The sequence below is a fragment of the Pogoniulus pusillus genome, chromosome 42 (genome assembly GCF_015220805.1).
Source record: "Pogoniulus pusillus isolate bPogPus1 chromosome 42, bPogPus1.pri, whole genome shotgun sequence".
Lineage (NCBI taxonomy): Eukaryota > Metazoa > Chordata > Aves > Piciformes > Lybiidae > Pogoniulus > Pogoniulus pusillus.
The window spans coordinates 4,106,890-4,134,504 of record NC_087305.1 but is presented as its reverse complement, the minus strand read 5'-3'; the positions used below and the strand labels follow the sequence as shown (position 1 = coordinate 4,134,504).

Genomic DNA, 27,615 nt, shown 5'->3' with positions numbered 1-27,615 from the left:
GAGGGGGTTGAGGCCCCATGGCTGGAGGTGTTTGAGGCCAGGCTGGCTGAGGCTGTGTGCAGCCTGCTCCAGGGTAGGGTGTCCCTGGGCATGGCAGGGGTTGGCACTGCCTGCTCCTTGTGCTCCCTTCCAGCCCTGCCTGATTCTCTGGTCCCACTGAGGAGAGGGGAAGCTGGCACCCCTGGGCAGCAGCTGCTGGAAGCCCAGGAAGCCTCTTAGCTGAGGGTGTTGGAGTAGAAGCTGAAGCTCTCCGAGACTGTCTTGGAGTCGCTGCGGGAGGAGCCGTTGGAAGTCATGTCCAGGGAGAGGCGTTTGGCTCTGCTGCCTTCCTCCAGCTCCTCTTCAGCCGTGCCCAGAGCCGAGCACACAGTGGTCTCTATCCTGCTGACCTTGTACATGCTGCTCTGGGTCTGCAGGGACTTGGCTGACTTCATTTCCAGCCCCTCATAGTCACCAGCAGGGATGAATGGGCACCACCGAAAGGCTTGCTTGAAGCCCACCCGAAACCTGGGAGGGGGAAGAGAGGGGAGGGTGGGAGAGAGGGGGGGAAAAAGCAGCAGTGAGGGAGGTGAGGCTGGGGAAAGGAATCTCAGAATGACAGAAACATGCAGGTGGGAAAAGCTCCTTAGGTGCACCAAGTCCAACCTAGGACCCTGCTCTGCAAGCTTCGCCTTAAGCCATAGCCCTAAGCACCACATCCAGGGGTGGGGGACTCCAGCACCTCCCTGGGCAGCTCATCCCAGTCCCTGCCACTGCCTCCACGACAAACTTCTTCCTAATGTCCAATCTGAACCTCCCCAGCCTCAGTTTGAGGCCATTTCCCCTTGTTCTGTCCCCAGTCACCTGTGAGCAGAGCCCAGCAGCAGCCTCTGCACTGTGTCCCTTCAGGTAGCTGTAGGCAGCAGTGAGCTCTGCCCTCAGCCTCCTCTTCCTCACACTAAAACCTTGCTAGGACCTTGCTAGGAGTGGGAGGTGGAGGTCAGTGGTGTCCAACTGCAGCAACAGACTGTTGGGGGAGGGGAGAGGCCACTGATAAAGCACAGAGTGGGCTGGGGTGGGTTGGAAGGGACCTTCAAGCTCATTTAGTTCCAACCCCCCCACACACACCTTGCCATGGGCAGGGACACCTCACACCAGCTCAGGCTGCTCAAGGTCTCATCCAACCTGGCCTTGAATATAGGAGTCAGAAACGTTTTGATCCCTGCCCTCAGATCATGGAATCAGCAAATCCCTGGCACTGGGCACCACTCAGCAGAGCCTGGCCCCAGCCTCCTGCCCCCCACAGCTCCTTCAGCTCTTGCTCAGCACTGCTCAGATGCCCTCTGGGGCTGCTCTCCTGCAGGCTCTCAGCCCCAGGGCTCAGCCTTTGCTGCTGCCAGAGCTGCTCCAGGCCCCTCAGCATCTTCCCAGCCTGCCCTGGACTCTCTGCAGCCCTTCCCTGTCCCTCTGCCCCTGGGCAGCACAGACCTGGACCCAGCACTGCAGCTGTGGCCTCACTAGGGCAGAGGAGGGAGGGAGGAGAACCTCCTTCACCCTGCTGCCCACACTCTTCTCCATGCCCCCCAGGACACCACTGCAGCCTTCTTGGCCAGAACCCCACAGGAGAGACTTCTTTAGGTGCTGTTATATCATTTGAGTTCCTACATCTGCTGGAAGAAACTCCTGGCAGGGATGGACCAGACCCACCCTGGAAGAGGTCTCCACCTCTGCTCTCCTCCATCACACCTCTCTCTGCCTCCACTTCCATCACACCTCTCTCTGCCTCCACCTCCACCTCCCTCACACCTACCTCTGCCTCCACCTCCCTCACACCTCTCTCTGCCTCCACCTCCACCTCCCTCACACCTCTCTGCCTCCACCTCCCTCACACCTCTCTCTGCCTCCACTTCAATCACACCTCTCTCTGCCTCCACCTCCACCTCCCTCACACCTCTCTCTGCCTCCACTTCCATCACACCTCTCTCTGCCTCCACTTCCATCACACCTCTCTCTGCCTCCACTTCAATCACACCTCTCTCTGCCTCCACCTCCACCTCCCTCACACCTCTCTCTGCCTCCACTTCCATCACACCTCTCTCTGCCTCCACTTCCATCACACCTCTCTCTGCCTCCACCTCCACCTCCCTCACACCTCTCTCTGCCTCCACTTCCATCACACCTCTCTCTGCCTCCACCTCCACCTCCATCACACCTCTCTCTGCCTCCACTTCCATCCCTCCCTCCCTATCATGGAACCACTTCTGCTGGAAGAGACCTTTGAGCCCATTGAGTCCAACCCTTCACCCAGCACTTGCCAGAGCACCACTGAACCATGGCCCTCAGCACCAAACCTCCACAGCTTTGGCCATTGCCAGCCAGCTGTTGGCAGCAGAAGAGGCTCCAGGCCCACACCTGTCATTGAGGCAGCAGTAGATGATTGGGTTGTACATGGTGGAGCTCATGGCCAGCCACATGACAGCCAGGTAGACCTGCTGGATGAACTTCTGCAGGTACCACTCAGGGTGGAAGTACTGCAGGGTGAAGTAGATGTGGTAGGGAAGCCAGCACAGGGCAAAGGTGCACACCACAATGATCATCATCTTCACCACCTGTGGGCAGAGCAGAGAGCAAGGAGGCAAAAGTCATCATCAAAAGTTGGGAAGCTTGGCTGAGACAGCTGCAGGCTGTGAGGGCATCCAGAGAGAGCTGGAGAGACAGAGCTGGGCACAGGGAGCTGGAGAGACAGAGCTGGGCACAGGGAGCTGGAGACACAGAGCAGGGCACAGGGAGCTGGAGAGACAGAGCTGGGCACAGGGAGCTGGAGAGACAGAGCTGGGCACAGGGAGCTGGAGACACAGAGCTGGGCACAGAGGAACCAAATGAGGCTCAAGAAGGACAAGAGCAGAGTCCTGCACCTGGGGAGGGAGAATAAACTGCAGCAGCACAGGCTGGGAGGTGACTGCTGGAGAGCAGCCCCAAGCAGAGGGAGCTGGGAGTGCTGGGGGAGAGCATCCCTGGCACAGCAATGTGCCCTGGGGGCCAAGAGGCCAATGGGGTCCTGGGGGGCACTGAGCAGAGTGTGTCCAGCAGAGCCAGGGAGGTTCTCCTCTGCCTCTGCTCTGCCCTGAGGAGACCTCCTCTTGAGAGCTGCCTTCAGTTTGGGGCTCCCCAGGTGAAGAGGGACAGGAACTGCTGGAGGGAGCCCAAGGGAGGGCTGTGAGGATGAGGAGGGGAGTGGAGCACTGCCTGGGGAGGAGAGGCTGAGGGCCCTGGGGCTGCTTAGGCTGCAGAAGAGAAGACTGAGAGGGGATTGAATCAATGTCTGGAACTCTCTGAGGGCTGGGGGTCAGGAGGGGGGGACAGGCTCTGCTCACTGCTGCCTGGGACAGGAGCAGCAGCAGTGGATGGAAGCTGCAGCACAGGAGGTTGCAGCTCAGCACAAGGGCAACTTCTTGGCTGGAAGGGTCCCAGAGCCTGGCACAGGCTGCCCAGAGAGGTTGTGGAGTCTCCTTGTGTGGAGCCTTCCCAGGCCTGTCTGGATGTGTTCTGTGTGCCCTGAGCTGATTGTGTGGTCCTGCTGTGGCAGGGGGCTTGGACTGGATGAGCTCTTTGGGTCCTTTTCAACCCCTGACATCCTCTGAGCTGTGATTCAGCAGACACCTCCAGGGGGGGGTCACCTTTTGCCTTGGGTCACCTCCTTCTGCCTTGGGTCACCTCCTTCTGCCTTGGGTCACCTTTTGCCTTGGGTCACCTCCTTCTGCCTTGGGTCACCTTTTGCCTTGGGTCACCTCCTTCTGCCTTGGGTCACCTCCTTCTGCCTTGGGTCACCTCCTTTTGCCTTGGGGACCTCACCTCCACGTGGCTGACATCGTGGCTAAGCCTCACAGGTTGGCAAAGGGCAGGACTCTGGGGGGACACAGCTCCCCTGCCAGCCATGCAGCAAGCCCTGGCCCTGTTCCCACCCCCAGCAAAGTGATTTTGGCTGTGGCTGGTAGGGACTGGACCAGGAATTCTGGCTCCTAAGCCTGCTTGGAGCTCCTCACCTTCCGCTTAGCCGAGACCTGCTCGTGGTAGCGGTCAGAGGAGTCTCCTGGTATCTCACTTGCCCAGAGGGTGATGCCAACCACAGTGTAGGCACAGCCAATCACCAGCAGAGGCAAGAAGTAGATCAGGATGGTCATGCAGAAGTGGTACCTAGAGAAAAAAAATGGTGCACATTGAGCTTGGCCTCTCCCTACCCTGATCTGTCCTGCAGACAGAGCTTGAAGGCAAAGTCCTTCCCTGGCACAAAGAGAAGCTGGCACAGTGCCTGCCAACCCCTTCCCTGCACAGCCTGGGCTGGCAGTCAGAGAGTGGTGGGGGTGGGAAGGGAGCTCTGGAGAGCAGCCCAGGCTGAGCCCACCTTGCCCCAGCAGGGCACCCCCAGCAGCTTGCCCAGCAGCACAGTGCCCAGGGGGGGTTGGCAGCTCTGCACACAAGGAGGCTCCACAGCCTCTCTGGGCAGCCTGCTCCAGGCCTCAGCACCCTCACAACAAACAACTTTCTCCTCCTCTTCACATCCAACCTCCTGGGCTCCACTCTGTGCCCTTTGCCCCTTGGCCTGGCACTGGGCACCACTCAGCAGAGCCTGGCCCCAGCCTCTTGCCCCCAACAGCTCCAGAGGGCATCTGAGCAGTGCTGAGCAAGACCTGAAGGAGCAGTGGGGGGGCAAGAGGCTGGGGCCAGGCTCTGCTGAGTGGTGCCCAGTGCCAGGTCAAGGGGCAGTAGGCACAGATGCCAGGCAGGAGGTTGGCATCTGAAGAGGAGGAGAAAGTTGTTTGTTGTGAGGGTGCTGGAGGCCTGGAGCAGGCTGCCCAGAGAGGCTGTGGAGTCTCCTTGTGTGGAGACTTTCAAGCCCCACCTGGATGTGTTCCTGTGTGCCCTGCCCTGGCTGCCTCTGCTTTGGCAGCAGCTTGGACTGGATGATCTATGGAGGTCCCTTCCAACCTCTCCCACTCTATGGTTTGGCAGCTGTGGGATGCAGCTGGCAGCTGTGGGATGCAGGATGCAGTAGGCAGCTGTGGGATGCAGCTGGCAGCTGTGGGATGCAGTAGGCAGCTGTGGGATGCAGCTGGCAGATGTGGGATGCAGTAGGCAGTAGGCAGCTGTGGGATGCAGTAGGCAGTAGGTAGGAGTGGGATGAAGTAGGCAGCTGTGGGATGCAGTTGGCACCTGTGGGGTTCATGAGCCCCCAAGTGTCACCTCGGTAGCAGCTGAAGGCAGTAAATGGGCAGCTCTGAGCTGCTCCTCGTGGCTGATGAAGTCACAGTTTCCTCCTGGAGGGCAGCCAGATGGCACTGCCTTCATGCCAGGCTTTTCCAAGCCTCTGCTGCCAGCCTTTTGGCATCCAGCTGGCTGCCAGGTCACAGGATCATGGAATTCCAGACTGGTTTAGGTTGGAAGGAACCTTTCAAAGTCATCCTGTCCAATCCCCCCACCCCCCCCACCCCACCCTGCAGCCAGCAGGGCCAATCCCAACCAGAGCAAGTTGCTCACAGCCCCACACGACCTGACCTGCAGTGGTGCCAGGCATGGGGCAGCTCTGGGCAGCCTGGCACAGGCTCTCAGCACCCTCAGCATCAAAACTTTCCTCCTTCTCTCCACTCTGAATCTGCCTCTTTGAGTTCAAACCATCCCCTCCTTGTCCTGCCCCAACAGACCCTGCTCAAAACTCTGTCCCCACCTTTCTGCTCAGCCTTTAAGCACTGCAAAGCCACCAGAAGGTCTCTCTGGAGCCTTCTCCAGGCTGAACACCTCCACCTCTCCCAGCCTGACCTCCCAGCAGTGCCCTTCCAGCCCTGCCAGCACTGCTGTGACCTCCAACAAGTCCCTGCCTGTGCTGTGCTGAGGACTCCAGAGCCTCCTTGCCAGGATTGGGCACAGGGCACCCAGCAAACCCCTCCTGACCCCTGCCATCACCAAGCAGTGCCCAGGCACTGCCCCAGCAGCCTGCCCTGCTGCCCAGCAGAGCTGTGCTCTGCAGGGAATTTCCTTCCAGCATCTTCTTGGGGCTCTGCCTGTGGTTTTGGGACTTGTGCCCAGCTGCAGGCAAGGTGCTGCTGCCTCTGCTGCAGGCACTCCAGGCCCTGCAGCTCTCCTGTCCTCCGGGGGAGCTGTGATTGAATCACATCTCCAGTGTGGAATGAATGAATCAGGTCCCCGAGGGACCAGTGCTGGCCTCAGCCCTGTGCTCCCCACGCAGCCTCCTCCCTGGTCTCTACCTGCAATCTCATTTGGGCCCCTTTTGGCCCAGCACTAATCACATTTGGGCTGGGCTTTGGTGGAGCTGTTTTCTATTTGGCCAATTAAAGAGGCGTCCCTCTGGCTCCACCACGCAGGTCTTGTTGTGGTTGCCCAACGTAAAGTGGGGCCTGGAAGCTGCTGCAGGCAGCTGAGAGAGCAGCAGAAATGCCCCAAAGGAGATGGAGCATCAGGGAGCATGCACAGGGTGGAGCTCTGAGGACCAGGCACAGGATGGAGCTCTGAGGACCAGGCACAGGGTGGAGCTCTGAGGATGGAGCTCTGAGGACCATGCACAGGATGGAGCTCTGAGGATGGAGCTCTGAGGACCAGGCACAGGGTGGAGCTCTGAGGATGGAGCTCTGAGGACCATGCACAGGATGGAGCTCTGAGGATGGAGCTCTGAGGACCAGGCACAGGATGGAGCTCTGAGGACCAGGCACAGGGTGGAGCTCTGAGGATGGAGCTCTGAGGACCATGCACAGGATGGAGCTCTGAGGATGGAGCTCTGAGGACCATGCACAGGATGGAGCTCTGAGGATGGAGCTCTGAGGACCAGGCACAGGATGGAGCTCTGAGGACCAGGCACAGGGTGGAGCTCTGAGGATGGAGCTCTGAGGACCATGCACAGGATGGAGCTCTGAGTACCATGCTCAGGATGGAGCTCTGAGGATGGAGCTCTGAGGACCATGCACAGGGTGGAGCTCTGAGGACCAGGCACAAGAGTGACCTTTGAGGACCATAACCAAGATAATGGAACCATAGAACTGTTTGGGTTGGAGAAGCCCTCTGAGACCATCCAGTCCAACCAGCAACCCAACCCCACCATGGCCACCAGACCCTGTCCCAATGTGCCATGGGCACAGGTTTCTTGCACACCTCCAGGGATGGGGACTCCATCATCTCCTTGGGCAGCCTGGGACGACCCTTTCAGTGAAGAAGTTTCTTCTAACACCCAAGCTAAACCCCCTCTGGAGCAACCTGGCACAAGAGCCCAACCCCTACCTGGCTGCAGCCTCCTCTCAGGCAGCTGTAGAGACCCAAAAGTTCTCCCCTCAGCCTCCTTCTCCCCAGCTCCCTCAGCAGCATCTCCCCAGCCCTCTTCTCCAACCCCCACCTGGCTCCAAGCTTTGAAACATCCAAACCCCCAGACAATTTGGGGGTTGGGGGGGCTGAAAATAACTTCCCAGCTCAGCAGGGTCTCTCCCAACCACGGAAAGCCTCTTGCAGAGCCCAGGATGAGATTTTTCCTGCCCCAAAATAACAGCAGGGACAGGTGGTTGGGGCACTGTCAACCTCCCTCCCCTGCTCTTTGTGGCCTTGGGGCAGCTATTTAGGGCTGGCAGCAGTGTCCTGGTGGAAGCTGAGGTCAGGTTTGCAGAGCAGAGGGAGAAGAGGAGGCTGAAGGGAGACCTCCTGGATCTCTGCAGCTGCCTGAATGGAGCTTGGAGCCAGGTGGGGGTTGGACTCTTCTGCCAAGGAGCAAGGGACAGGACAAGAGGAAATGGCCTCACTCTGCCCCAGGGCAGGTTCAGGTTGGCCATGAGGAACAATTTCTGCCCCTTGAGGGTTGTCCAGGCCTGTGCCAGGCTGCCTAGAGGCAGTGGTGGAGTCCCCATGCCTGGAGGGGTTTGAGAGCTGTGGTGCTGAGGCCATGGTTGGTGCTGCCCTGGGGCAGTGCTGGGTTCATGATCTTGACTTGATGACCTTTGAGGTCTCTTCCAACCAAACCATGCTGTGATTCCAGCATGCTCCACCCTACACTGCTCAGCACCAGCAGAGATGAACCCCAGGCTGAGCTTCCTCTTCCACACCAACAGCTCCTGCAGCCCCTCCAGGCACTGGAAGGCTGCTCTGAGGTCTCCCTGGAGCCTTCTTTTCTCCAGGCTGATCACCCCCAACTCTCTCAGCCTGTCCCTACAGGGGAGGTTCTGCAACCCTCTGCTCATCTTGACCCTCTGGACCCTCTCCAGCAGCTCCAGGTTCTGTTTGTATTGGGATCCATCCCCACAGGTGAGGTCACCCCAGAGCAGAGCAGAGCAGAGCAGAGCAGAGGGGCAGGATCCTCTCCATCTCTGCCCACACTGCTTTGGCTGCAGCCCAGGCTGCCCTTGGCCTTCTGTGCTGCCAGCACTCATCACTGGCTCCTGCCCAGCTTCTCCCCCACCAGCACTCCCCAAATCCTTCTCTGCAGGGCTGCTCCCAATCCAATCCTCAGCCAGCCTGGATTTGTGCTTGGCACTGCCCTGACCCAGCTGCAGGACCTTATTGAACCTCTTGATTGATGCCACTCAGCTCTTTGCACCCAACCCCTCCCTGCTGACAGGCAAACTCATCTCCTTTGTCTTCCAGCCAGCCTTTGCCCATGCTCAGGTTGGCTTTGATCACCTTCTCTGTGCCCTCCTTTGGCTGCAGCAACAATTTCCCAGCCCCTATTGATTCTCTCCTCGGGTTTGAAGATGTCAAATGCTCTTTTGTTGCTTCTCCATCTGTTGTTTTGCACTTCCCAAGATGACATTTAACTGACTGCATCACTTCAAAGAGCAAGCCAGAGAGGAGAGCTGAGCTGGCAAGGGCCAGCAGGGGGTTGCCCAGGCCCTTTGGAAATGCCAGGTCTTGTTAGTCAGCACCTTAATGAGAAGGGCAAAGAAGATTCCAGCTGAGTCCTCCCCCAGCTCAGTCATTGCCTTCCAGCCTCAGCTGAGGCCACAGAGATTGGCTTTGGAGCTTGGGTTTGGATCAGCTGAGTGAGTTCTGCAGCAGATGGACTTGGGGGATCCCAAATCATTTCTTATTCTGGAATCATAAATCCATAGAATTCTGGAGGTGCTGAGGGTGGAAGTGACCTTGGAGATCAGCCAGCCCCAAGCACTCCCCTGGAGCTCACAGTCCCAGCCCTGCTGCTGAGCCACTGCCTCTGCACCACCTCCCTCAGCACCACATCCAGACATGAGGACTCCACCACCCACCCTGGGCAGCCTGGGACAGCCTTTGAGAACCCTTCCAGCCAAAAGGTTTCTTCTGATGTCCAACCTAAACCTGCCCTGGGGCAGCCTGAGGACATTCCCTCTGCTCCTGGCTCTTGTTCCTTGGCAGCAGAGCCCAACCCCACCTGGCTGCAGCCTCCTCTCAGGCAGCTCTACAGACCCAGAAGCTCTCCCCTCAGCCTCCTTCTCCCCAGCTCCCTCAGCTGCTCCTCCCCAGCTCTCTTCTCCAGACCCTTCCCCACCTTTCTTGCCCTTCCCTGGCCCTGCTCCAGCTCCTCAATGTCCTTCTTGGAGTGAGGAGCCCAAACCTGACCCCAGTGCCCAAGCTGTGCCCTCTCCAGTGCCCAGCCTGGGGGGACAATCCCTGCCCTGCTCCTGCTGCCTACCATCATTGCTGCTCCAGGCCAGGCTGCTGCTGCCCTCCTTGCCCACCTGGGCACCCCCTGGCTCATCTCCAGCTGCTGCCAACCACCACCCTCAGCTTCCTTCCCCACTGGGCAATTTCCAACCACTCTGCCCCCAGCCTGGAGCCTTCCTGGGGTTGTTATGAGCCAAGGGCAGGACCCAGCTCTTGGCCTCATTCAACCTCATCCCATTGGCACATCCCTGCAGCCTGCCCAGCTCCCTCTGCAGATCCTCCACCCCCTCCAGCAGCTCAACTCTGCCACCCAGCTTGGTGTCACCTGCAGAGCCTCTGTCCCCTCTTCCAGACCATTTGATGGAGCTATTCCAGAGCCCTGGTCCCAGTACCAAGCCTTTCCCACTGGGCACTTTCCAGCCTGGAGCCCTCCTGGGATTGTTGTGAGCCAAAAGCAGGACCCAGCCCTTGGCCTTGGTGCACCTCATCCCTTTGGCCTTGGCACATCCATGCAGCCTGGGCAGAACAGCTCTCAAGTGGATTTGTTCCTCTCAAGAGTGAACACCCAAGCAGCACAGAGAGCTTTGGTGTCTTGGAGCAGCCTTTTGACCAGGAGCAGCACAACCTCCCCTTCCTTAACCTTCATCTGCTGCCCTCTGCCAGGCATGGAGATTTGCCCCCACCCCCCATCAGCAACACAACCCTGCCCCTCAGGTGCTCAGGGAAAAGAGTCCCTACCCCAAAGCATCCTTCCTCTCCCTCTCCCCTTGGACTCCTTGGGGTGCTGTATCCACAGGCTGCCCCTGCCCCCACTGCCCACTTCCACTCACATTTTGCCATAGAGGTTGGTGCCATGCTCTGGCCACTCCACCAGACACACCAGGCGGCCTGGCAGCTCCTCCATCACCGAGTAGTATCCCTGGGGAAAGGCCAGCAGGAATGCCAGGAGCCAGATGACTCCAATGACCACCTTGGTGGCGGTGGCTGAGAGGCGAGGGCGCAGCGGGTGGATGATTGCCATGTACCTGCCCAGGGGGGGAAGGAGAGGGAGAAGTCAAGGCTGGAAAGTAGCCTTTGGAGTTGGTTTTGTAGGCTGGGTTGGGTTGGAAGGGAGGTTAAAGGGCTGGTGGGAGGTGTCCCTGCCTGTGGCAGGGGGTTGGAAGTAGGTGATGGAATCATTGAATTGTGGAATCATCACTGAATCATTGAAGCGTGGAATCATGGAAGCATGGAATCATGGAATCATGGAATCATGGAATCATTGAACCATGGAATCATTGAGTCATGGAATCATTGAACCATGGAATTATTGAATCATGGAACCATGGAATCATGGAATCATTGAATCATGGAATCATTGAAACATTGAACCATTGAGTCATGGAATCATTGAGTCATTGAACCATGGAATCATTGAACCATGGAATCATTGAAACATTGAATCATTGAGTCATGGAATCATTGAGTCATGGAATCATTGAGTCATTGAATCATTGAACCATGGAATCATTGAACCATGGAATCATTGAAACATTGAACCATGGAATTGTTGAAACATTGAATCATGGAATCATGGAATCATTGAGTCATTGAATCATTGAACCATGGAATCATTGAAACATTGAACCATGGAATCATGGAATCATTGAGTCATTGAACCATGGAATCATTGAACCATGGAATCATTGAAACATTGAATCATTGAGTCATGGAATCATTGAGTCATGGAATCATTGAAACATTGAATCATTGAGTCATGGAATCATTGAGTCATGGAATCATTGAGTCATGGAATCATTGGGTCATTGAATCATTGAACCATGGAATCATTGAACCATGGAATCATTGAACCATTGAACCATGGAATCATGGAATCATTGAGTCATTGAATCATTGAACCATGGAATCGTGGAATCATTGAACCACTGAATCATTAAATCATGGAATCACTGAATCATAGAATCATTGAATCAATGAAACATTGAATCATAGAATCATGAAGTCATTGAATCATTGAAACATTGAACCATGGAATCATTGAGTCATTGAACCATGGAATCATTGAACCAATGAACCATTGAACCATTGAACCATTGAATCAATGAAACATTGGATCATAGAATCATTAAGTCATTGAATCATTGAACCATTGAACCATTGAATCAATGAACCATTGAACCATTGAATCAATGAACCATTGGATCATTGAACCATTGAACCATTGAATCAATGAACCATTGAGCCATTGAATCAATGAACCATTGAATCATTGAACCATTGAACCAATGAAACATTGGATCATAGAATCATTAAGTCATTGAATCATTGAACCATTGAATCAATGAACCATTGAACCATTGAATCAATGAACCATTGGATCATTGAACCAATGAAACATTGGATCATAGAATCATTAAGTCATTGAATCATTGGAACATTGAATCATTGAATCATTGAACCAATGAAACATTGAACCATTGAATCATTGAACCAATGAAACATTGAACCATTGAATCATAGACTCATAGAATCACTAAGTCATTGAATCACTGAAACACTGAATCATAGAATCATTGACACATTGACTCATTAACTTACTCAATCCTAGACTCATTGCATCATAGAATCATGGAATCATTGACTCATTGAATTATTCAACCCTAGAATCATTGAATCATCCAATCATGAAGTCATTGAATCATGCAATCATTCATTCATAGGATCAATAAATCATAGGATCAGAGAACTATAGAATCAGAAAATAATAGAATCATTAAATCATTACATCACAGAATCATTAAATCATTAAACCACAGAATCATTAAATCATTAAACCACAGAATCATTAAATCACAGAACCAAAGAATCCATCAAGGTTGGAGGGGACCACAAGGAGCAGCCAGTTCCAACCTCCCCTGCCATGGGCAGGGACACCTCACACTAGAGCAGGGCTGGCCACAGCCTCATCCAGCCTGGCCTGAAACACCTCCAGGGATAAGGCTTCCACCACCTCCCTGGGCAACCCATTCCAGGCTCTCACCACCCTCATGGGGAAGATCTTCAACCTCCCTTCCACCACAAACCATTCCAGGAATCATCCAGTTCCAGCCCCCTGCCACCTCCCACCAGCCCAGGTTGCACCAACCTGAGGCCATCTCCTCTTGTTCCATCACCTGATGCTGGGGAGAAGGCAGCAACTCACACCTGGCTGCAGCCTCCCTTCAGGGAGCTGTAGAGAGCAATGAGGTCTCCTCTCAGCCTCCTCTTCTCCAACCTGGACACCCCCAGCCCCCTCAGCTGCTCCTCTTTGGATGTAAGGACAGAAGGGACCCTCAGGCAGTTTCTGATGGTGCCAAACTGGGAGGAGTGCTGAGAGCCCTTCAGGCTGTGCTGGCATCCAGTGAGCCCTGCCCAGGCTGCAGAGCTGGGGGAGAGGAAGCTCAGGGAGTTCAAGCAGGGCAAGGGCAGGGTCCTAAACCTGGGCAGCAACAACCTCCTGCAGCAGGATAGGTGAGGAGGGACCTGCTGGGGAGCAGCTGCAAGGAGAAGGAGCTGGCAGTGCTGGGGGCAGGAAGGTGCCCAGGAGCCAGCAATGTGCCCTGGTGGCTGAGCAGGCTCCAGTGCTGTCCTGAGTGGCATGGAGAAGAGTGTGGGCAGCAGGGCAAGGGAGGTTCTCCTGCCCCTCTGCTCTGCCCTGCTGAGACCTTCACCAAACAGAGACCTTTTTGCCTTTCTCTTAGATGCCAAACACTTTGTGTGGCATTTTTTGGCTGACCACTTGGCAGAAGTAAAGAGGGAGAGATAAAGATCAAACTGAGCAGGAGGTGTCCCTGGCAGCTTTGCCTCTGCCTCAAGAGACCAAACCTTATCAGTTCCCTGCAGCTGAAAATCCACCTGAAGCCCCTGATCGTTATCCCTGCAGCAGCTGCTTGCAGCCTGCAGATGAAGCTGCTCAGGAGGAGCTGAGGCAGTGGCTGAAGCTGCCTCAAGGTCTCCTGCTTTCTGCATCTACATTTCTCATTTCCCCCTGCTTGGACACTGATTAGATTCCTGAGGCCACACAGAGACTTCTCTCCCCTTCCTCATCCTTCAAGCTCTTGGTGGTGCTGGAGCCCCTCAGGGAGCTTTGCTGAACCGACTGAGGTCTGAGTGGGCTTTGTTACAGGGGTCAGAGTGGGATAGTTTGGGGGGGGGGGGATGTCAGGAGGCAAGAAATCCCCAAATGTCAGCATGGAGAGGGTGGGAAGGGAGCTCTGGAGAGCAGCCAGGCAGAGCCCCCCCTGCCCCAGCAGGGCACCCCCAGCAGCTTGCCCAGCAGCACAGTGCCCAGGGGGGGTTGGCAGCTCTGCACACAAGGAGGCTCCACAGCCTCTCTGGGCAGCCTGCTCCAGGCCTCAGCACCCTCACCACAAACAACTTTCTCCTCCTCTTCACATCCAACCTCCTGGGGTCCACTCTGTGCCCACTGCCCCTTGGCCTGGCACTGGGCACCACTCAGCAGAGCCTGGCCCCAGCCTCTTGCCCCCCACAGCTCCTTCAGCTCTTGCTCAGCACTGCTCAGATGCCCTCTGGGGCTGCTCTCCTGCAGGCTCTCAGCCCCAGGGCTCAGCCTTTGCTGCTGCCAGAGCTGCTCCAGGCCCCTCAGCATCTGCCCAGCCTGCCCTGGACTCTCTGCAGCCCTTCCCTGTCCCTCTGCCCCTGGGCAGCACAGACCTGGACCCAGCACTGCAGCTGTGGGCAGAGCAGAGGGCACCAGACCCTCCCTTGCCCTGCTGCCCACACTCTCCTTGATGCCCCCCACTGCTTCTGCATGCAAACCACACTCAGGTTCCCTGCAGGACAGACCCAATTCCACAGAGCTGCCCTTCCCTGACACCTTTCCCAGCACCTTGATTGCTTTCACTGCCTCCCTGTAGCAGGAGCTTGGCTCTGGTGCCCCCAGCCTGACTCCAGACGCCGGCGGCTGAGCTTGGCCAAGCCTGTGGCTGCTGCTGCTGGAGCATCTGCTGGTGTTTGGGGGTTACCATGACAATGCAAAGAGCATTTGGAGTCCAACCTCGTGGCAGGGGAGCTCCAGGCAGTTGGGTGATTAGACCTGGCCTCGGAGGCAGTGTAGCCATCTCCTAATTGCATCTGGAGATCCGGAGCCTGCCTGCACACAGAGCACTTAAGCAGCTTCCAACCCCTCTGGAGAGGAGCTGCAGGCAACAGTTGGGATTGCTGAAGCCTCTTTTTATCCCTGGGTTCCCTTCAACTGCTTCCTTAAGCAATAAGGATGTGAAGATGTAGGAGGAGTAACCAAGAGGATGAGGAGTTTGTGCTCTGTGCTTTGCTGCCCGAAGGTTTCCTCTCCCCCTCCTAAAGGGAGGTTTAGTGCAGAGTCCTCCCTGGGGCAGTTTGCAACTGACTGGCACTGAATTCCCAAATCCCAGCGTGAGGAGGGTGGGAAAGGAGCTCTGGAGATCATGGAATCAGAGAGCCAAGCAGGCTGGCAGAGAGCTCCAAGCTCACCCAGCCCAGCCTAGCCCCCAGCCCTGCCCAACCAACCAGACCATGGCACTCAGTGCCCCAGCCAGCCTTGGCACCAACACCTCCAGCCATGGGCACTGCACCACCTCCCTGGGCAGCCCATTCCAGTGCCAATCACTCTCTCTGACAACAACTTCCTCCTCACAGCCAGCCTCAACCTGCCCTGACACAGCTTCAGCCTCTGGCCCCTTCTTCTGTCCCTGCCTGCCTGGCAGCAGAGCCCAACCCCAGCTGGCTACAGCCTCCCTGCAGGCAGCTGCAGGCAGCAATCAGCTCTGCCCTGAGCCTCCTCTGCTGCAGGCTGCACCCCCCCAGCTCCCTCAGCCTCTCCTCACAGGGCTGTGCTCCAGGCCCCTCCCCAGCCTTGCTGCCCTGCTCTGGGCACCTTCCAGCACCTCAGCATCTCTCTGCAGTGGAGGAGCCCAGAACTGGACACAGCACTGCAGGGGTGGCCTGAGCAGTGCTGAGCACAGGGGCAGAAGCAGCTCCCTTGTCCTGCTGCCCACACTGCTCCTGAGCCAGCCCAGGATGCCATTGGCTCTGCTGCCCACCTGGGCACTGCTGCCTCCTCTGCAGCTCCTCTCTGCCAGCACCCCCAGGGCCCTCTCTGCCTGCCTGCTCTCAGCCACTCTGGCCCCAGCCTGGAGCTGCTTGGGGTTGCTGTGGCCAAAGTGCAGAACCTGCTCTTGGCCTTGTTCAGTCTCATCCCCTTGGCATCTGCCCACCCATGCAGCCTGGCCAGGTCCCCCTGCAGGGCTCTGCTCCCCTCCAACAGCTCCACAGCTGCTCCTAGCTTGGTGTCACCTGCAGGCTGGCTGCAGGAGCCTCTGTCCCCTCTTCCCAATGAAGCTATTCCAGAACCCTGGTCCCAGCACCAAGCCCATGGCACAAGCTCTGCCCACACCATTGCTGCTCCAGGCCAGGCTGCTGCTGCCCTTCTTGCCCACCTGGGCACCCCCTGGCTCATCTCCAGCTACTACCACCTCCAGGTCCCTTTCCCACTGGGCACTTCCCAGCCTGGAGTTCTCTTGGTTTTGCTGTGAGCTAAGAGCAGGACCCATTGGAAGGAGTGGCCCAGAACCAACCCCAGGATTTGAACCCTGGCCCTGATTTGGAGCTGGAGAGTGCAGGAGGAGAACAGAACCCAGGCAGAATGCAGAGCTGGTGCCCCATGGGCCCTGGGGCAGTTAGTTCAGAGGTGGTTCCCACTGAACCACTGCAGAACCAAGAATAACTTAAGAACCCAATGAAGGAAGTCACCAAAGAGCCCAAACCCTCCCAGCACAGCCTCTCAGACTCCTGCAGTGCTTTGTGCCAGCACCCAGCTGGCAGATGGGCACTGAAAGCTCTTCTAAAACCTGAGCCTCCTGCATCTGGCAGCCACCAAACTGTCACTAATTCCCCTGAGTTCTGCCTTCATTGCCATGGGGATGTCAGCCCTGAAAGGGAAGGGAGGAGACCAAAGCTCCTGGATGCTTTGACAGGCTGAATTCCTACCTAGGGAGGGCTGGGGAGGGGGTGGGGAGGATTGATTCCAACTCATCCCCAGGCTGCTGCTGGGAGCAGGAGCATAAAGCAGCCCTCAGGAGTGAGCTTCACTCCTCCATCCTCACCTCCTCTCCTTTGCAGCCCAAAGCTGTGCTGCAGGCCAGCTCCAGGCATAAAGCAGCCCTTGGGAGTGAGCTTCACTCCTCCATCCTCACCTCCTCTCCTTTGCAGCCCAAAGCTGTGCTGCAGGCCAGCTGCAGGCATAAAGCAGCCCTCAGGAGTGAGCTTCACTCCTCCATCCTCACCTCCTCTCCTTTGCAGCCCAAAGCTGTGCTGCAGGCCAGCTCCAGGCATAAAGCAGCCCTCGGGAGTGAGCTTCATTCCTCCATCTTCCCCTCCCCTCCTTTGCAGCCCCAATCAATGCTTCAGGCCAGCTCCATGCTGAGTGCTCAGCTCTGTGCAGTGATTCTCGATGCCTTGGGGTTGCAGAAAGCTGCTTGAGTGACTGCTCAGGGCATGAGGCTGCTGCCCTGAGGGCCAAGCTCCTTTCACAGAACCCCCCAAATCCCAGCCTGGAGGGGGTGGGAAGGGAGCTCTGGAGAGCAGCCCAGGCTGAGCGCCCCCTGCCCCAGCAGGGCACCCCCAGCAGCTTGCCCAGCAGCACAGTGCCCAGGGGGGGTTGGCAGCTCTGCACACAAGGAGGCTCCACAGCCTCTCTGGGCAGCCTGCTCCAGGCCTCAGCACCCTCACAACAAACAACTTTCTCCTCCTCTTCACATCCAACCTCCTGGGCTCCACTCTGTGCCCTTTGCCCCTTAGCCTGCCACTGGGCATCACAACCTCCCTGAGGTTACCTCCCTCAACCTGGCCCCATCCTTTTGCCCCCCACAGCTCCTTCAGCTCTTGCTCAGCACTGCTCAGATGCCCTCTGGGGCTGCTCTCCTGCAGGCTCTCAGCCCCAGGGCTCAGCCTTTGCTGCTGCCAGAGCTGCTCCAGGCCCCTCAGCATCTGCCCAGCCTGCCCTGGACTCTCTGCAGCCCTTCCCTGTCCCTCTGCCCCTGGGCAGCACAGACCTGGACCCAGCACTGAAGCTGTGGGCAGAGCAGAGGGCACCAGACCCTCCCTTGCCCTGCTGCCCACACTCTTCTCCATGCCCCCCAGGACACCACTGGAGCCTGCTTGGCCACCAGGGCACATTGCTGGCTCCTGGGCACCTTCCTGCCCCCAGCACTGCCAGCTCCTTCTCCTTGCAGCTGCTCCCCAGCAGGTCCCTCCTCAGCTGTCCTGCTGCAGGATGTTGTTGCTCCCCCAGAGGGCAAACCCCTGCCCTTGCCCTGCTTTCAGCTCCTCCTTTCACATCCTCCTTCCTCATCCATCATCCAAATTACAGCTCAGCAGCCCCAAGCTTACCCAAGCAGATCATCTCCTGCTCTGCAAACCCTCCAAGAGTCCATTAAGCCAAGCTGACAATAAAAAACCAACCAGACCCAAACCCCAACCCCTCAACCTCTCTGGTGCTGCATTAAAGAGTGTAAAGGACTAATTAATCTGTCTGTGCACTGATGCAATTTGTCCTCTCCAGAGGCTTTCTCTCTGCTGTAATTGCCTCTGAGGGACAGCACAAGGGTGGCTGAGCTGGCAAATGTGCTGTGGCCAACCTGAGGTTTCAAGCTTGCAGAGCACTAAATAATTCTCCAGGCTTGAGGGGGGTTTATTTTGTGGGCTGCAATTAAAGAGGGAATTGGGGAGCCATGAGCTGGGCTTGGCTGCAGCTTGAGCAGCTTTGAGAGCTGCTGTGGTGAAGGAACAATGAGGGGGGGTGTGTGTGTTTATTTTCCCCCCCTTCTCCTCCTCACCATCACCTCCTTGCAGCTCTTGGGAGGAAATTGCTGCCTCCTGAGGCATTTAATTGGATCAATCATTTGGGAGTGAAATGGGAATATGAAGAGGTAGCAGGGACCTGGGCAGCAGAGGTGGTGCTCAGGGCTTGGTACTGGGACCAGGGCTCTGGAATAGCTCCATCAAATGGTCTGGAAGAGGGGACAGAGGCTCTGCAGGTGACACCAAGCTGGGTGGCAGAGTTGAGCTGCTGGAGGGGGTGGAGGATCTGCAGAGGGAGCTGGGCAGGCTGCAGGGATGTGCCAATGGGATGAGGTTGAATGAGGCCAAGAGCTGGGTCCTGCCCTTGGCTCACAACAACCCCAGGATGGTTCCAGGCTGGGGGCAGAGTGGTTGGAAAGTGCCCAGTGGGGAAGGAAAGATCTGGGGGTGGTGGTTGGCAACAGCTGGAGATGAGCCAGAGGGTGCCCAGGTGGGCAGGAAGGGCAGCAGCAGCCTGGCCTGGAGCAGCAGGAGCAGAGCAGGGATTGTGCCCCTGGGCTGGGCACTGGGGAGGGCACAGACTGAGTGCTGGGGTCAGGTTTGGGCTCCTCACTCCAAGGAGGACATTGAGGAGCTGGAGCAGGCCCAGAGAAGGGCAAGAAAGGTGGGGAAGGGTCTGGAGAAGAGAGCTGGGGAGGAGCAGCTGAGGGAGCTGGGGAGAAGGAGGCTGAGGAGAGACCTCCTGGGTCTGTAGAGCTGCCTGGGAGGAGGCTGCAGCCAGGTGGGGGTTGGGCTCTCCTCCCAGGGCTCTCTGCTTGCCTCTTCTCGTTGGGCTTTGCTCCTCTGTGCTGCTTTCACCTTTGCTCTCCTAACCTTTGGAGATCAGAGCTGACTTTCCCCTGCCTCTGCAGGCACTGCAGGACCTTCCCCTCTGGCTGCATTTCTGCCTTCTCCCTCATTCCTCCACCTGCACTTTGCTGCTTTGGCTGAGTGCTGATGCTCAGAACGGACTCCAGCTCCCAAGGAGGCAGGAGGTGTCCACAGCTCATCTAAGGATGCTCCATGCCCCTGCAGGCCAGAGCTGGGCTTTTTACCCTTTGAGGGTAGCTGCAAACCAGCCTGGCCTCACCACCACCATCTCCACCTCTTGCTTTTCCTGGGAATCCTCTGGGATTGTCTCTCTCTTGCAAGTGAATGAATCCAGAGGGAGGGCTGGGAAGGGAAATGTGAGGCACCAGAAGGCCCCCAAAGCAAGGTCGTGGTGGATGCTGTGGTGCCAAAGCTTCTGCAGGATGCTGAGGAGCAGCAGCTTGGCTCTTCCTGAGCAGCCCTTACCAGCTGCCAGCCTTGGCTCCTGCTTTTCCTGCCATTGTTGTTCAGCACAGCCCTGGCTCTAGGCTTAACCCTTTGCTCTTTTGGGGAGGGAGGCTCAGGTTTGGGCTCATTTGTTTTTTAATGGGCTCTTTCTTTTTTTTGGTTCTGCCCAGCTTGAATCAGGCTCAAAGGCTCACAGGAGTGGGGGTGAGAACAGGACCAGGGCTTCTTGCATGGCTGGCACTGGAGTTGTGTGTCCCCTCCCCCAGACTTCTGCCCTTTGACACCCTGGGAGGCTTAGCCACAATGTTGACCACAAGGTGGAAAGGTCCCCAGGGCAAAAGGAGGTGACTCAAGGCAAAAGGAGATGACCCAAGGCATAAGGAGATGACCCAAGGCAAAAGGAGATGACCCAAGACAAAAGGAGATGACCCAAGGCAAAAGGAGGTGTCCCAAGGCAAAAGGAGATGTCCCAAGGCAAAAGGAGATGTCCCAAGGCAAAAGGAGGTGACCCAAGGCAAAAGGAGGTGTCCCAAGGCAAAAGGAGATGTCCCAAGGCAAAAGGAGGTGTCCCAAGGCAAAAGGAGATGACCCAAGGCAAAAGGAGATGTCCCAAGGCAAAAGGAGGTGACCCAAGGCAAAAGGAGGTGACCCAAGGCAAAAGGTGACTCCCTCCTGGAGGTGTCTGCTGAATCACAGCTCAGAGGATGGCAGGGATTAGAAGGGACCCGAAGAGATCAGAGTCCAATCCCCCTGCCACAGCAGGGCCACACAACCCAGCTCAGGGCACACAGAACACATCCAGACAGGCCTGGGAAGGCTCCACACAAGGAGACTCCACAACCTCTCTGGGCAGCCTGTGCCAGGCTCTGGGACCCTTCCAGCCAAGAAGTTGCCCTTGTGCTGAGCTGCAACCTCCTGTGCTGCAGCTTCCATCCACTGCTGCTGCTCCTGTCCCAGGCAGCAGTGAGCAGAGCCTGTCCCCCCCTCCTGACCAGTTCCAAACATTGATTCAATCCCCTCTCAGTCTTCTCTTCTGCAGCCTAAGCAGCCCCAGGGCCCTCAGCCTCTCCTCCCCAGGCACTGCTCCACTCCCCTCCTCATCCTCACAGCCCTCCCTTGGACTCTCTCCAGCAGTTCCTGTCCCTCTTCACCTGGGGAGCCCCAAACTGAACACAGTTCCTGATGGAAGAGCAAATGGTTGAGCTTCAGGCACAACCTCCCTCTCTTTCCTCCCTTTTTGGTGTCTCTTTCACAAACCCAGCCCCTGCCAACAACACAAAACCACCCTGGAGCCACAGGGACACTCAAAAACTGCTTCCCCACTCTGCTCTCCCAACGACTGTGCTGAGCCTTTCATCCTCCAGCCAGGATCTTCCGGCAGCTGCCTGCTGAAAGGCGAAGGCTGAGATGATTTAGGAGAGCAATCTGCAAGCTGAGGCTCCTCTGAGCCTTCAGACTCTGCAGCCAACTGCTCAGCTCTGGCTGAGGGCAGGCACATTTCATTCTGCTTTCCTTGGCTTGGGCTGGGGTGGAGGTTTTTTTGCTGAGCATCAGCAGTCAGGTTTGATTTCAGCTCTGTCCTGGCTGCAATGGAGTTTGGCTGAGCCTACCTGGTCCTGCTGCTCTCCAGTTAGGTGTTTGCTCTGCTTGGTCCCACTCAGCTTTTTAAGCTGCTTGCCAGGAGAGATTCTTTCCCCTTTTGGATGCCTCTAGAAGCATAGAACTAAGCAGGTTGGATATGGGAGGAGTAACCAAGAGGATGAGGAGTTTGTGCTCTGTGCTTTGCTGCCCGAAGGTTTCCTCTCCCCCTCCTAAAGGGAGGTTTAGTGCAGAGTCCTCCCTGGGGCAGTTTGCAACTGACTGGCACAGAATTCCCAAATCCCAGCGTGAGGAGGGTGGGAAAGGAGCTCTGGAGATCATGGAATCAGAGAACCAAGCAGGCTGGAAGAGAGCTTCAAGCTCAGCCAGCACAACCTAGCACCCAGCCCTGCCCAACCAACCAGACCATGGCACTCAGTGCCCCAGCCAGGCTTGGCTTCAACACCTCCAGCCATGGGCACTGCACCACCTCCCTGGGCAGCCCATTCCAGTGCCAATCACTCTCTCTGACAACAACTTCCTCCTCACAGCCAGCCTAGACCTGCCCTGCCACAGCTTCAGCCTCTGGCCCCTGCTTCTGTTGCTGCTTGCCTGGCAGCAGAGCCCAACCCCACCTGGCTACAGCCTCCCTGCAGGCAGCTGCAGGCAGCAATCAGCTCTGCCCTGAGCCTCCTCTGCTGCAGGCTGCACCCCCCCAGCTCCCTCAGCCTCTCCTCACAGGGCTGTGCTCCAGGCCCCTCCCCAGCCTTGCTGCCCTGCTCTGGGCACCTTCCAGCACCTCAGCATCTCTCTGCAATGGAGGAGCCCAGAACTGGACACAGCAGTGCAGGGGTGGCCTGAGCAGTGCTGAGCACAGGGGCAGAAGCAGCTCCCTTGTCCTGCTGCCCACACTGCTCCTGAGCCAGCCCAGGATGCCATTGGCTCTGCTGCCCACCTGGGCACTGCTGCCTCCTCTGCAGCTCCTCTCTGCCAGCACCCCCAGGGCCCTCTCTGCCTGCCTGCTCTCAGCCACTCTGTGCCCAGCCTGTAGCACTGCTTGGGGTTGTTGTGGCCAAAGTGCAGAACCTGCCCTTGGCCTTGTTCAGTCTCATCCCCTTGGCCTCTGCCCACCCATGCAGCCTGGCCAGGTCCCCCTGCAGGGCTCTGCTCCCCTCCAACAGCTCCACAGCTGCTCCTAGCTTGGATTGCTGCAGTAAGTTCCTGCATTTCATCTCTTTAAGTGACCATTGGCAGGTCTCAGAGGCAGGAAAACAGAGGCAGGTTCCACTGCTTGGCAGGTGCTGCTGTGCCTGTGAGTGGGGGGTGTGTATTTGGGGGGGTTTAACCAGCACTGTGCTGCTGGCCAGGAGGGGTAGGGTGGAATGAACTTTGTTGCTTTCAGCTTCCCAATTTTCCACCTGGCTGGAAACCTGAGGGCAAGAAATGCAACTGGAAGCTCTGTGCTGCAGCTTCTCCTGGTTCCACCTCAGCAGGCTTGAGCCCAGCTGGCAGGCAGGGGTTTGACAGCCCAGCCAGAAGAGAGCCAAACCCCTGTGAAGGGTTTGGAGATGCAAGGAGCAAGCTGGAAATGCCAATTCCTTCCCCCTCCAACCAGGAAAATTCAACCCCAGGCTCCCAGTCCTGCTTCTGCTCTCTGTTTCCTGCTCCTCCACCTTGCCCTGGCTTTTCTGGTTAGTGCAGGGCTGGTGGAGCAAGGGCTGGGATCCAACCAGTGGAGAAATGAACACCTCTGTAAGAGATGCTGAGCTGCAAAGGGCTTTGCCTGCTGCTCCCAAGCATGCTCAGCTGGCAGCCAGCCCCAGCAAGGGGCAGCAGCAGAGGCAGGCTGGGGGCACTCCTCTTTTGATCTCATAGTGCCTCAATTCTGCTGCCAGATCCAGTGTGAGAGCACTGAGCTGTGTCTGATGGGTGTAGGGGAAAGGATCTTGTGGCCACTCCAGAGAGAAATAAAACCTGAGCCTGCTTTTGGTGCCTGGAGAGGGCAGAGTCATCCAAGCACAGCATCAGCTGGGTTGGGAAAGCCCTTCAGGATCATCCACTCCAACCCTTCTCTGGCTCTGCCAAGGCTTGAGGCTAACCTCTGGCCCTCAGCAGTGCAGCTCTGCAGCTGTGAAGCAGCTCCAAGGGTGAGGATTCCACCACCTCCCTGGGCAGCCTGGGCCAGGCTTTGAGAACCCTTCCAGACAAGAAGCTTCTTCTCATCTCCAACCTAAACCTGCCCTGGGGCAGCCTGAGGACATTCCCTCTGCTCCTGGCTCTTGTTCCTTGGCAGCAGAGCCCAACCCCCACCTGGCTGCAGCCTCCTCCCAGGCAGCTCTACAGACCCAGGAGCTCTCCCCTCAGCCTCCTTCTCCCCAGCTCCCTCAGCTGCTCCTCCCCAGCTCTCTTCTCCAGACCCTTCCCCACCTTTCTTGCCTTTCTCTGGGCCTGCTCCAGCTCCTCAATGTCCTCCTTGGAGTGAGGAGCCCAAACCTGACCCCAGCACTCAGTCTGTGCCCTCCCCAGTGCCCAGCCCAGGGGTACAATCCATACCCTGCCTATGCTGCTCCAGGCCAGGCTGCTGATGCCCTTCCTGCCCACCTGGGCACCCCCTGGCTCATCTCCTGCTGCTGCCAACCTCCACCCCAGACCTTTCTCTTCCAGGCAGCTTTCCAACCACTCTGCCCTGAGCATCTCCTCTCCTGGGCTGTGCTCCCCAAGCTGCCAGGCTGGGATCTGTGGCAGCAGGACCGTCCCTCAGAGGGAGACCTCAGTGCCAGTCTGTGCAGTGCTCAGGCAGCAGCTCAGAATGTGCTGGCACACAGCAAGGCAAACCTCCAGCTCCTCAATCTCCTTCTTGGAGTGAGGAGCCCAAACCTGCCCCCAGCACTTAAGCCATGCCCTCCCCAGTGCCCAGCCTGTGCAGTGCTCAGGCAGCAGCTCAGAATGTGCTGGCATACAGCGAAGCAAACCTCACTCCCTCCCCCCCCATCCCTCTGTCCACAGCCAAAACGTCTTTTACTTGCTGGGAAGGACCATAAAGAGCCTTGCAGATCCCAGCTGCTTCCAGGAATTACACTGGGAGGGAAAATCTGCTGCTGTCCAGAGGCCCTGCACGGAGCAGGGACAGCAAAGCTGCTCCAGAGCCTGGGGGGGAGCTCCAGAGCCTGGGGGGCGAGCTCAGGAGCCTGAGGATGATCTCCAGAGCCTGTGGATGAGCTCCAGAGCCTGGGGGGTGAGCTCAGGAGCCTGAGGATGAGCTTCAGAGCCTGGGGCTGAGCTCCAGAGCCTGGGGGGCGAGCTCAGGAGCCTGAGGATGAGCTCCAGAGCCTGTGGATGAGCTCCAGAGCCTGGGGGGTGAGCTCAGGAGCCTGAGGATGAGCTTCAGAGCCTGGGGCTGAGCTCCAGAGCCTGAGGGTGAGCTCCAGAGCCTGGGGCTGAGCTCCAGAGCCTGGGGCTGAGCTCCAGAGCTGCGGTGAAAATGCCACCAAAGAGAAGATTTCCTGGCAGGGGAGGAGAGGAGAGAGGGGAGCTGCATGCTGGAAGTGCTCTGCCTGGGCTTGTTTTGTGTCCCTCAGCCCTGGCAGCGTCCCCACTGCCATCACACCACACACCTTGCCAAGAGCTGGGTGGCAGAACACCAGTGGGACCTGGCTGTGCCAGCAGGGATCAGGCAGAGGAATGAAAACCAACTCAGCTCAGCTGGCAGCAGCCCAGCCAGAGGCATCTCTGCTGCTGCCTCTGCCCCTTGGCCCCCACTAATCAAAGCAAGGCAGACACCAGCACAGGACCTGACCCTTGCCAAGCCACGAAGCCTGCCTGAGCTCCAGCTGCTCTCTAAGGCTCCTTAGATGGTGCCCAGCCTGGACCAAGGAAATGAAACAGGTCCTGCAGCACGGTGAGGGCAGGCTGGGCATGGGCAGGGGCTTGATGTCCTGGGAGGGATGGCATTTGGTGCTAAATAGCCAGCGTGGGTTTGGGTGAGGAGGTTGGCAGAGGGATGGGTTGGCTCTGCAGGGGAGCTGGGAGGGGGAGGACAGTGAGACCCCAGAACACACCAAGGCACTCCACCAACACAGATGATGCCCAGAAGCACACCAGGGTGTGCCACCAACACAGATGATGCCCAGAAGCACACCAGGGTGTGCCACCAACACAGATGATGCCCCAGAAGCACACCAGGGTGTGCCACCAACACAGATGATGCCCAGAAGCACACCAGGGTGTGCCACGGACACAGATGATGCTCAGAAGCACACCAGGGTGTGCCACCAACACATATGATGCCCCAGAAGCACACCAGGGTGTGCCATGAACACAGATGATGCCCCAGAAGCACACCAGGGTGTGCCATGAACACAGATGATGCCCCAGAAGCACACCCAAGCCATTCCACCAACACACACGAGGGTCACAAAGCCTCTTCTCGAGCCTTTCACAGAGCTGAGGAAGGATTCCCAAAGCCATCCCCAACCAGGGTGGGAACTGTTTGGCATCTCCAGCCCTGGTTTACCCAAGCAAGCTTTGTTTGAGTCCTCTCCTGAGCACAGAGCCTGGGTGGAGGAAGAGTGGGGGGCTGGGGCAGGATACTGTGAGACTCACCTATCCAGGCAGAGCTGGGGCAGGATGCTGTGGGACTCACCTATCCAGGCAGAGCTGGGGGCTGGATGCTGTGGGACTCACCTATCCAGGCAGAGCTGGGAGCTGGGGCAGGATGCTGAGGGACTCACCTATCCAAGCAGAGCTGGGGCAGGATACTGTGAGACTCACCTATCCAGGCAGAGCTGGGAGCTGGAGGCTGGGGCTGGATGCTGAGGGACTCACCTGTCCAGGCAGAGCTGGGGGCTGGGACAGAATGCTGAGGGACTCACCTATCCAGGCAGAGCTGGGGGCTGGAGGCTGGGGCAGGATGCTGAGGGACTCACCTATCCAGGTAGAGCTGGAGGCTGGGGCAGGATGCTGAGGGACTCACCTATCCAGGTAGAGCTGAGGGCAAGATGCTGTGGGACTCACCTATCCAGGCAGAGCTGGGGGCTGGGGCAGGATGCTGTGGGACTCACCTATCCAGGCAGAGCTGGGGGCTGGGGCAGGATGCTGTGGGACTCACCTATCCAGGCAGAGCTGGGGGCTGGGGGCTGGATGCTGAAGGATTCACCTGCCCAGGCAGAGCTGGGGGCTGGGGCTGGATGCTGTGGGACTCACCTATCCAGGCAGAGCTGGAGTCTGGGGCAGGATGCTGTGGGACTCACCCATCCAGGCAGAGCTGGGGCAGGATGCTGTGGGACTCACCCATCCAGGCAGAGCTGGGGCAGGATGCTGTGGGACTCACCTATCCAGGCAGAGCTGGGGGCTGGGGCAGGATGCTGTGGGACTCACCTATCCAGGCAGAGCTGGGGGCTGGGGCAGGATGCTGTGGGACTCACCTATCCAGGCAGAGCTGGGGGCTGGGACAGAATGCTGAGGGACTCACCTATCCAGGCAGAGCAGGGGGCTGGGGCAGGATGCTGTGGGACTCACCTATCCAGGCAGAGCTGGGGGCTGGGGCTGGATGCTGTGGGACTCACCTATCCAGGCAGAGCTGGGGGCTGGAGGCTGGGGATGGATGCTGTGGGACTCACCTATCCAGGCAGAGCTGGGGGCTGGAGGCTGGGGCAGGATGCCGAGGGACTCACCTATCCAGGCAGAGCTGGGGGCTGGGGATGGATGCTGTGGGACTCACCTATCCAGGCAGAGCTGGGGCAGGATGCTGTGGGACTCACCTATCCAGGCAGAGCTGGGGGCTGGGGATGGATGCTGTGGGACTCACCTATCCAGGGCGATGGCAGTCATGGAGTAGATGCTGGCGAAGACAGCGGCGATGGGGAAGAAGTTGTGGAACTTGCAGTAGAGCAGCCCATAATACCACTCGTTGTGGATGGCGTAGGTGAAGTTCACCACCGTGTTGAAGGCGGACATGGAGGCTTCGGCGAACGCCAGGTTCACCAGGAAGTAGTTGGTGACTGTGCGCATCCTCTTGTGGGCCAGGATGATCCACATCACCACCACGTTCCCCACCACCGACACCACCACGATGAGGGCGTAGGCGACAGCCCACAGGGCCACCTGCCAGGGAGGCTGCACGAACTGGTTGCTGAAGGACTCGTTCAGGGAGGCGTTGAGAAGCCATTGGGGCTCCGGCTCCGCTGCCGGCGGCAGGGAGGGATCCATCGAGCCGCCCGCAGCCCGCCCGGGCACACCGCGCACGGCTGCTGCGGCACGATCGGGGGGCGCAGGGGGTGG

The 27,615-nt window shown here is 57.8% G+C and overlaps 1 protein-coding gene across 1 annotated transcript; it reads right to left on the bottom strand.

The window, feature by feature from the left end:
* Positions 1-5: 5 nt before the first annotated feature.
* Positions 6-27,615, bottom strand: LOC135192450 (substance-P receptor-like). Its single transcript, XM_064175581.1, has 5 exons — positions 27,143-27,615; positions 10,434-10,628; positions 4,023-4,173; positions 2,392-2,588; positions 6-507 (listed from the first exon to the last, which is right to left on the bottom strand). Exons 1-5 carry the CDS (start codon positions 27,541-27,543, stop codon positions 216-218), a joined length of 1,236 nt encoding a protein of 411 aa, XP_064031651.1. The 5' UTR covers positions 27,544-27,615; the 3' UTR covers positions 6-215.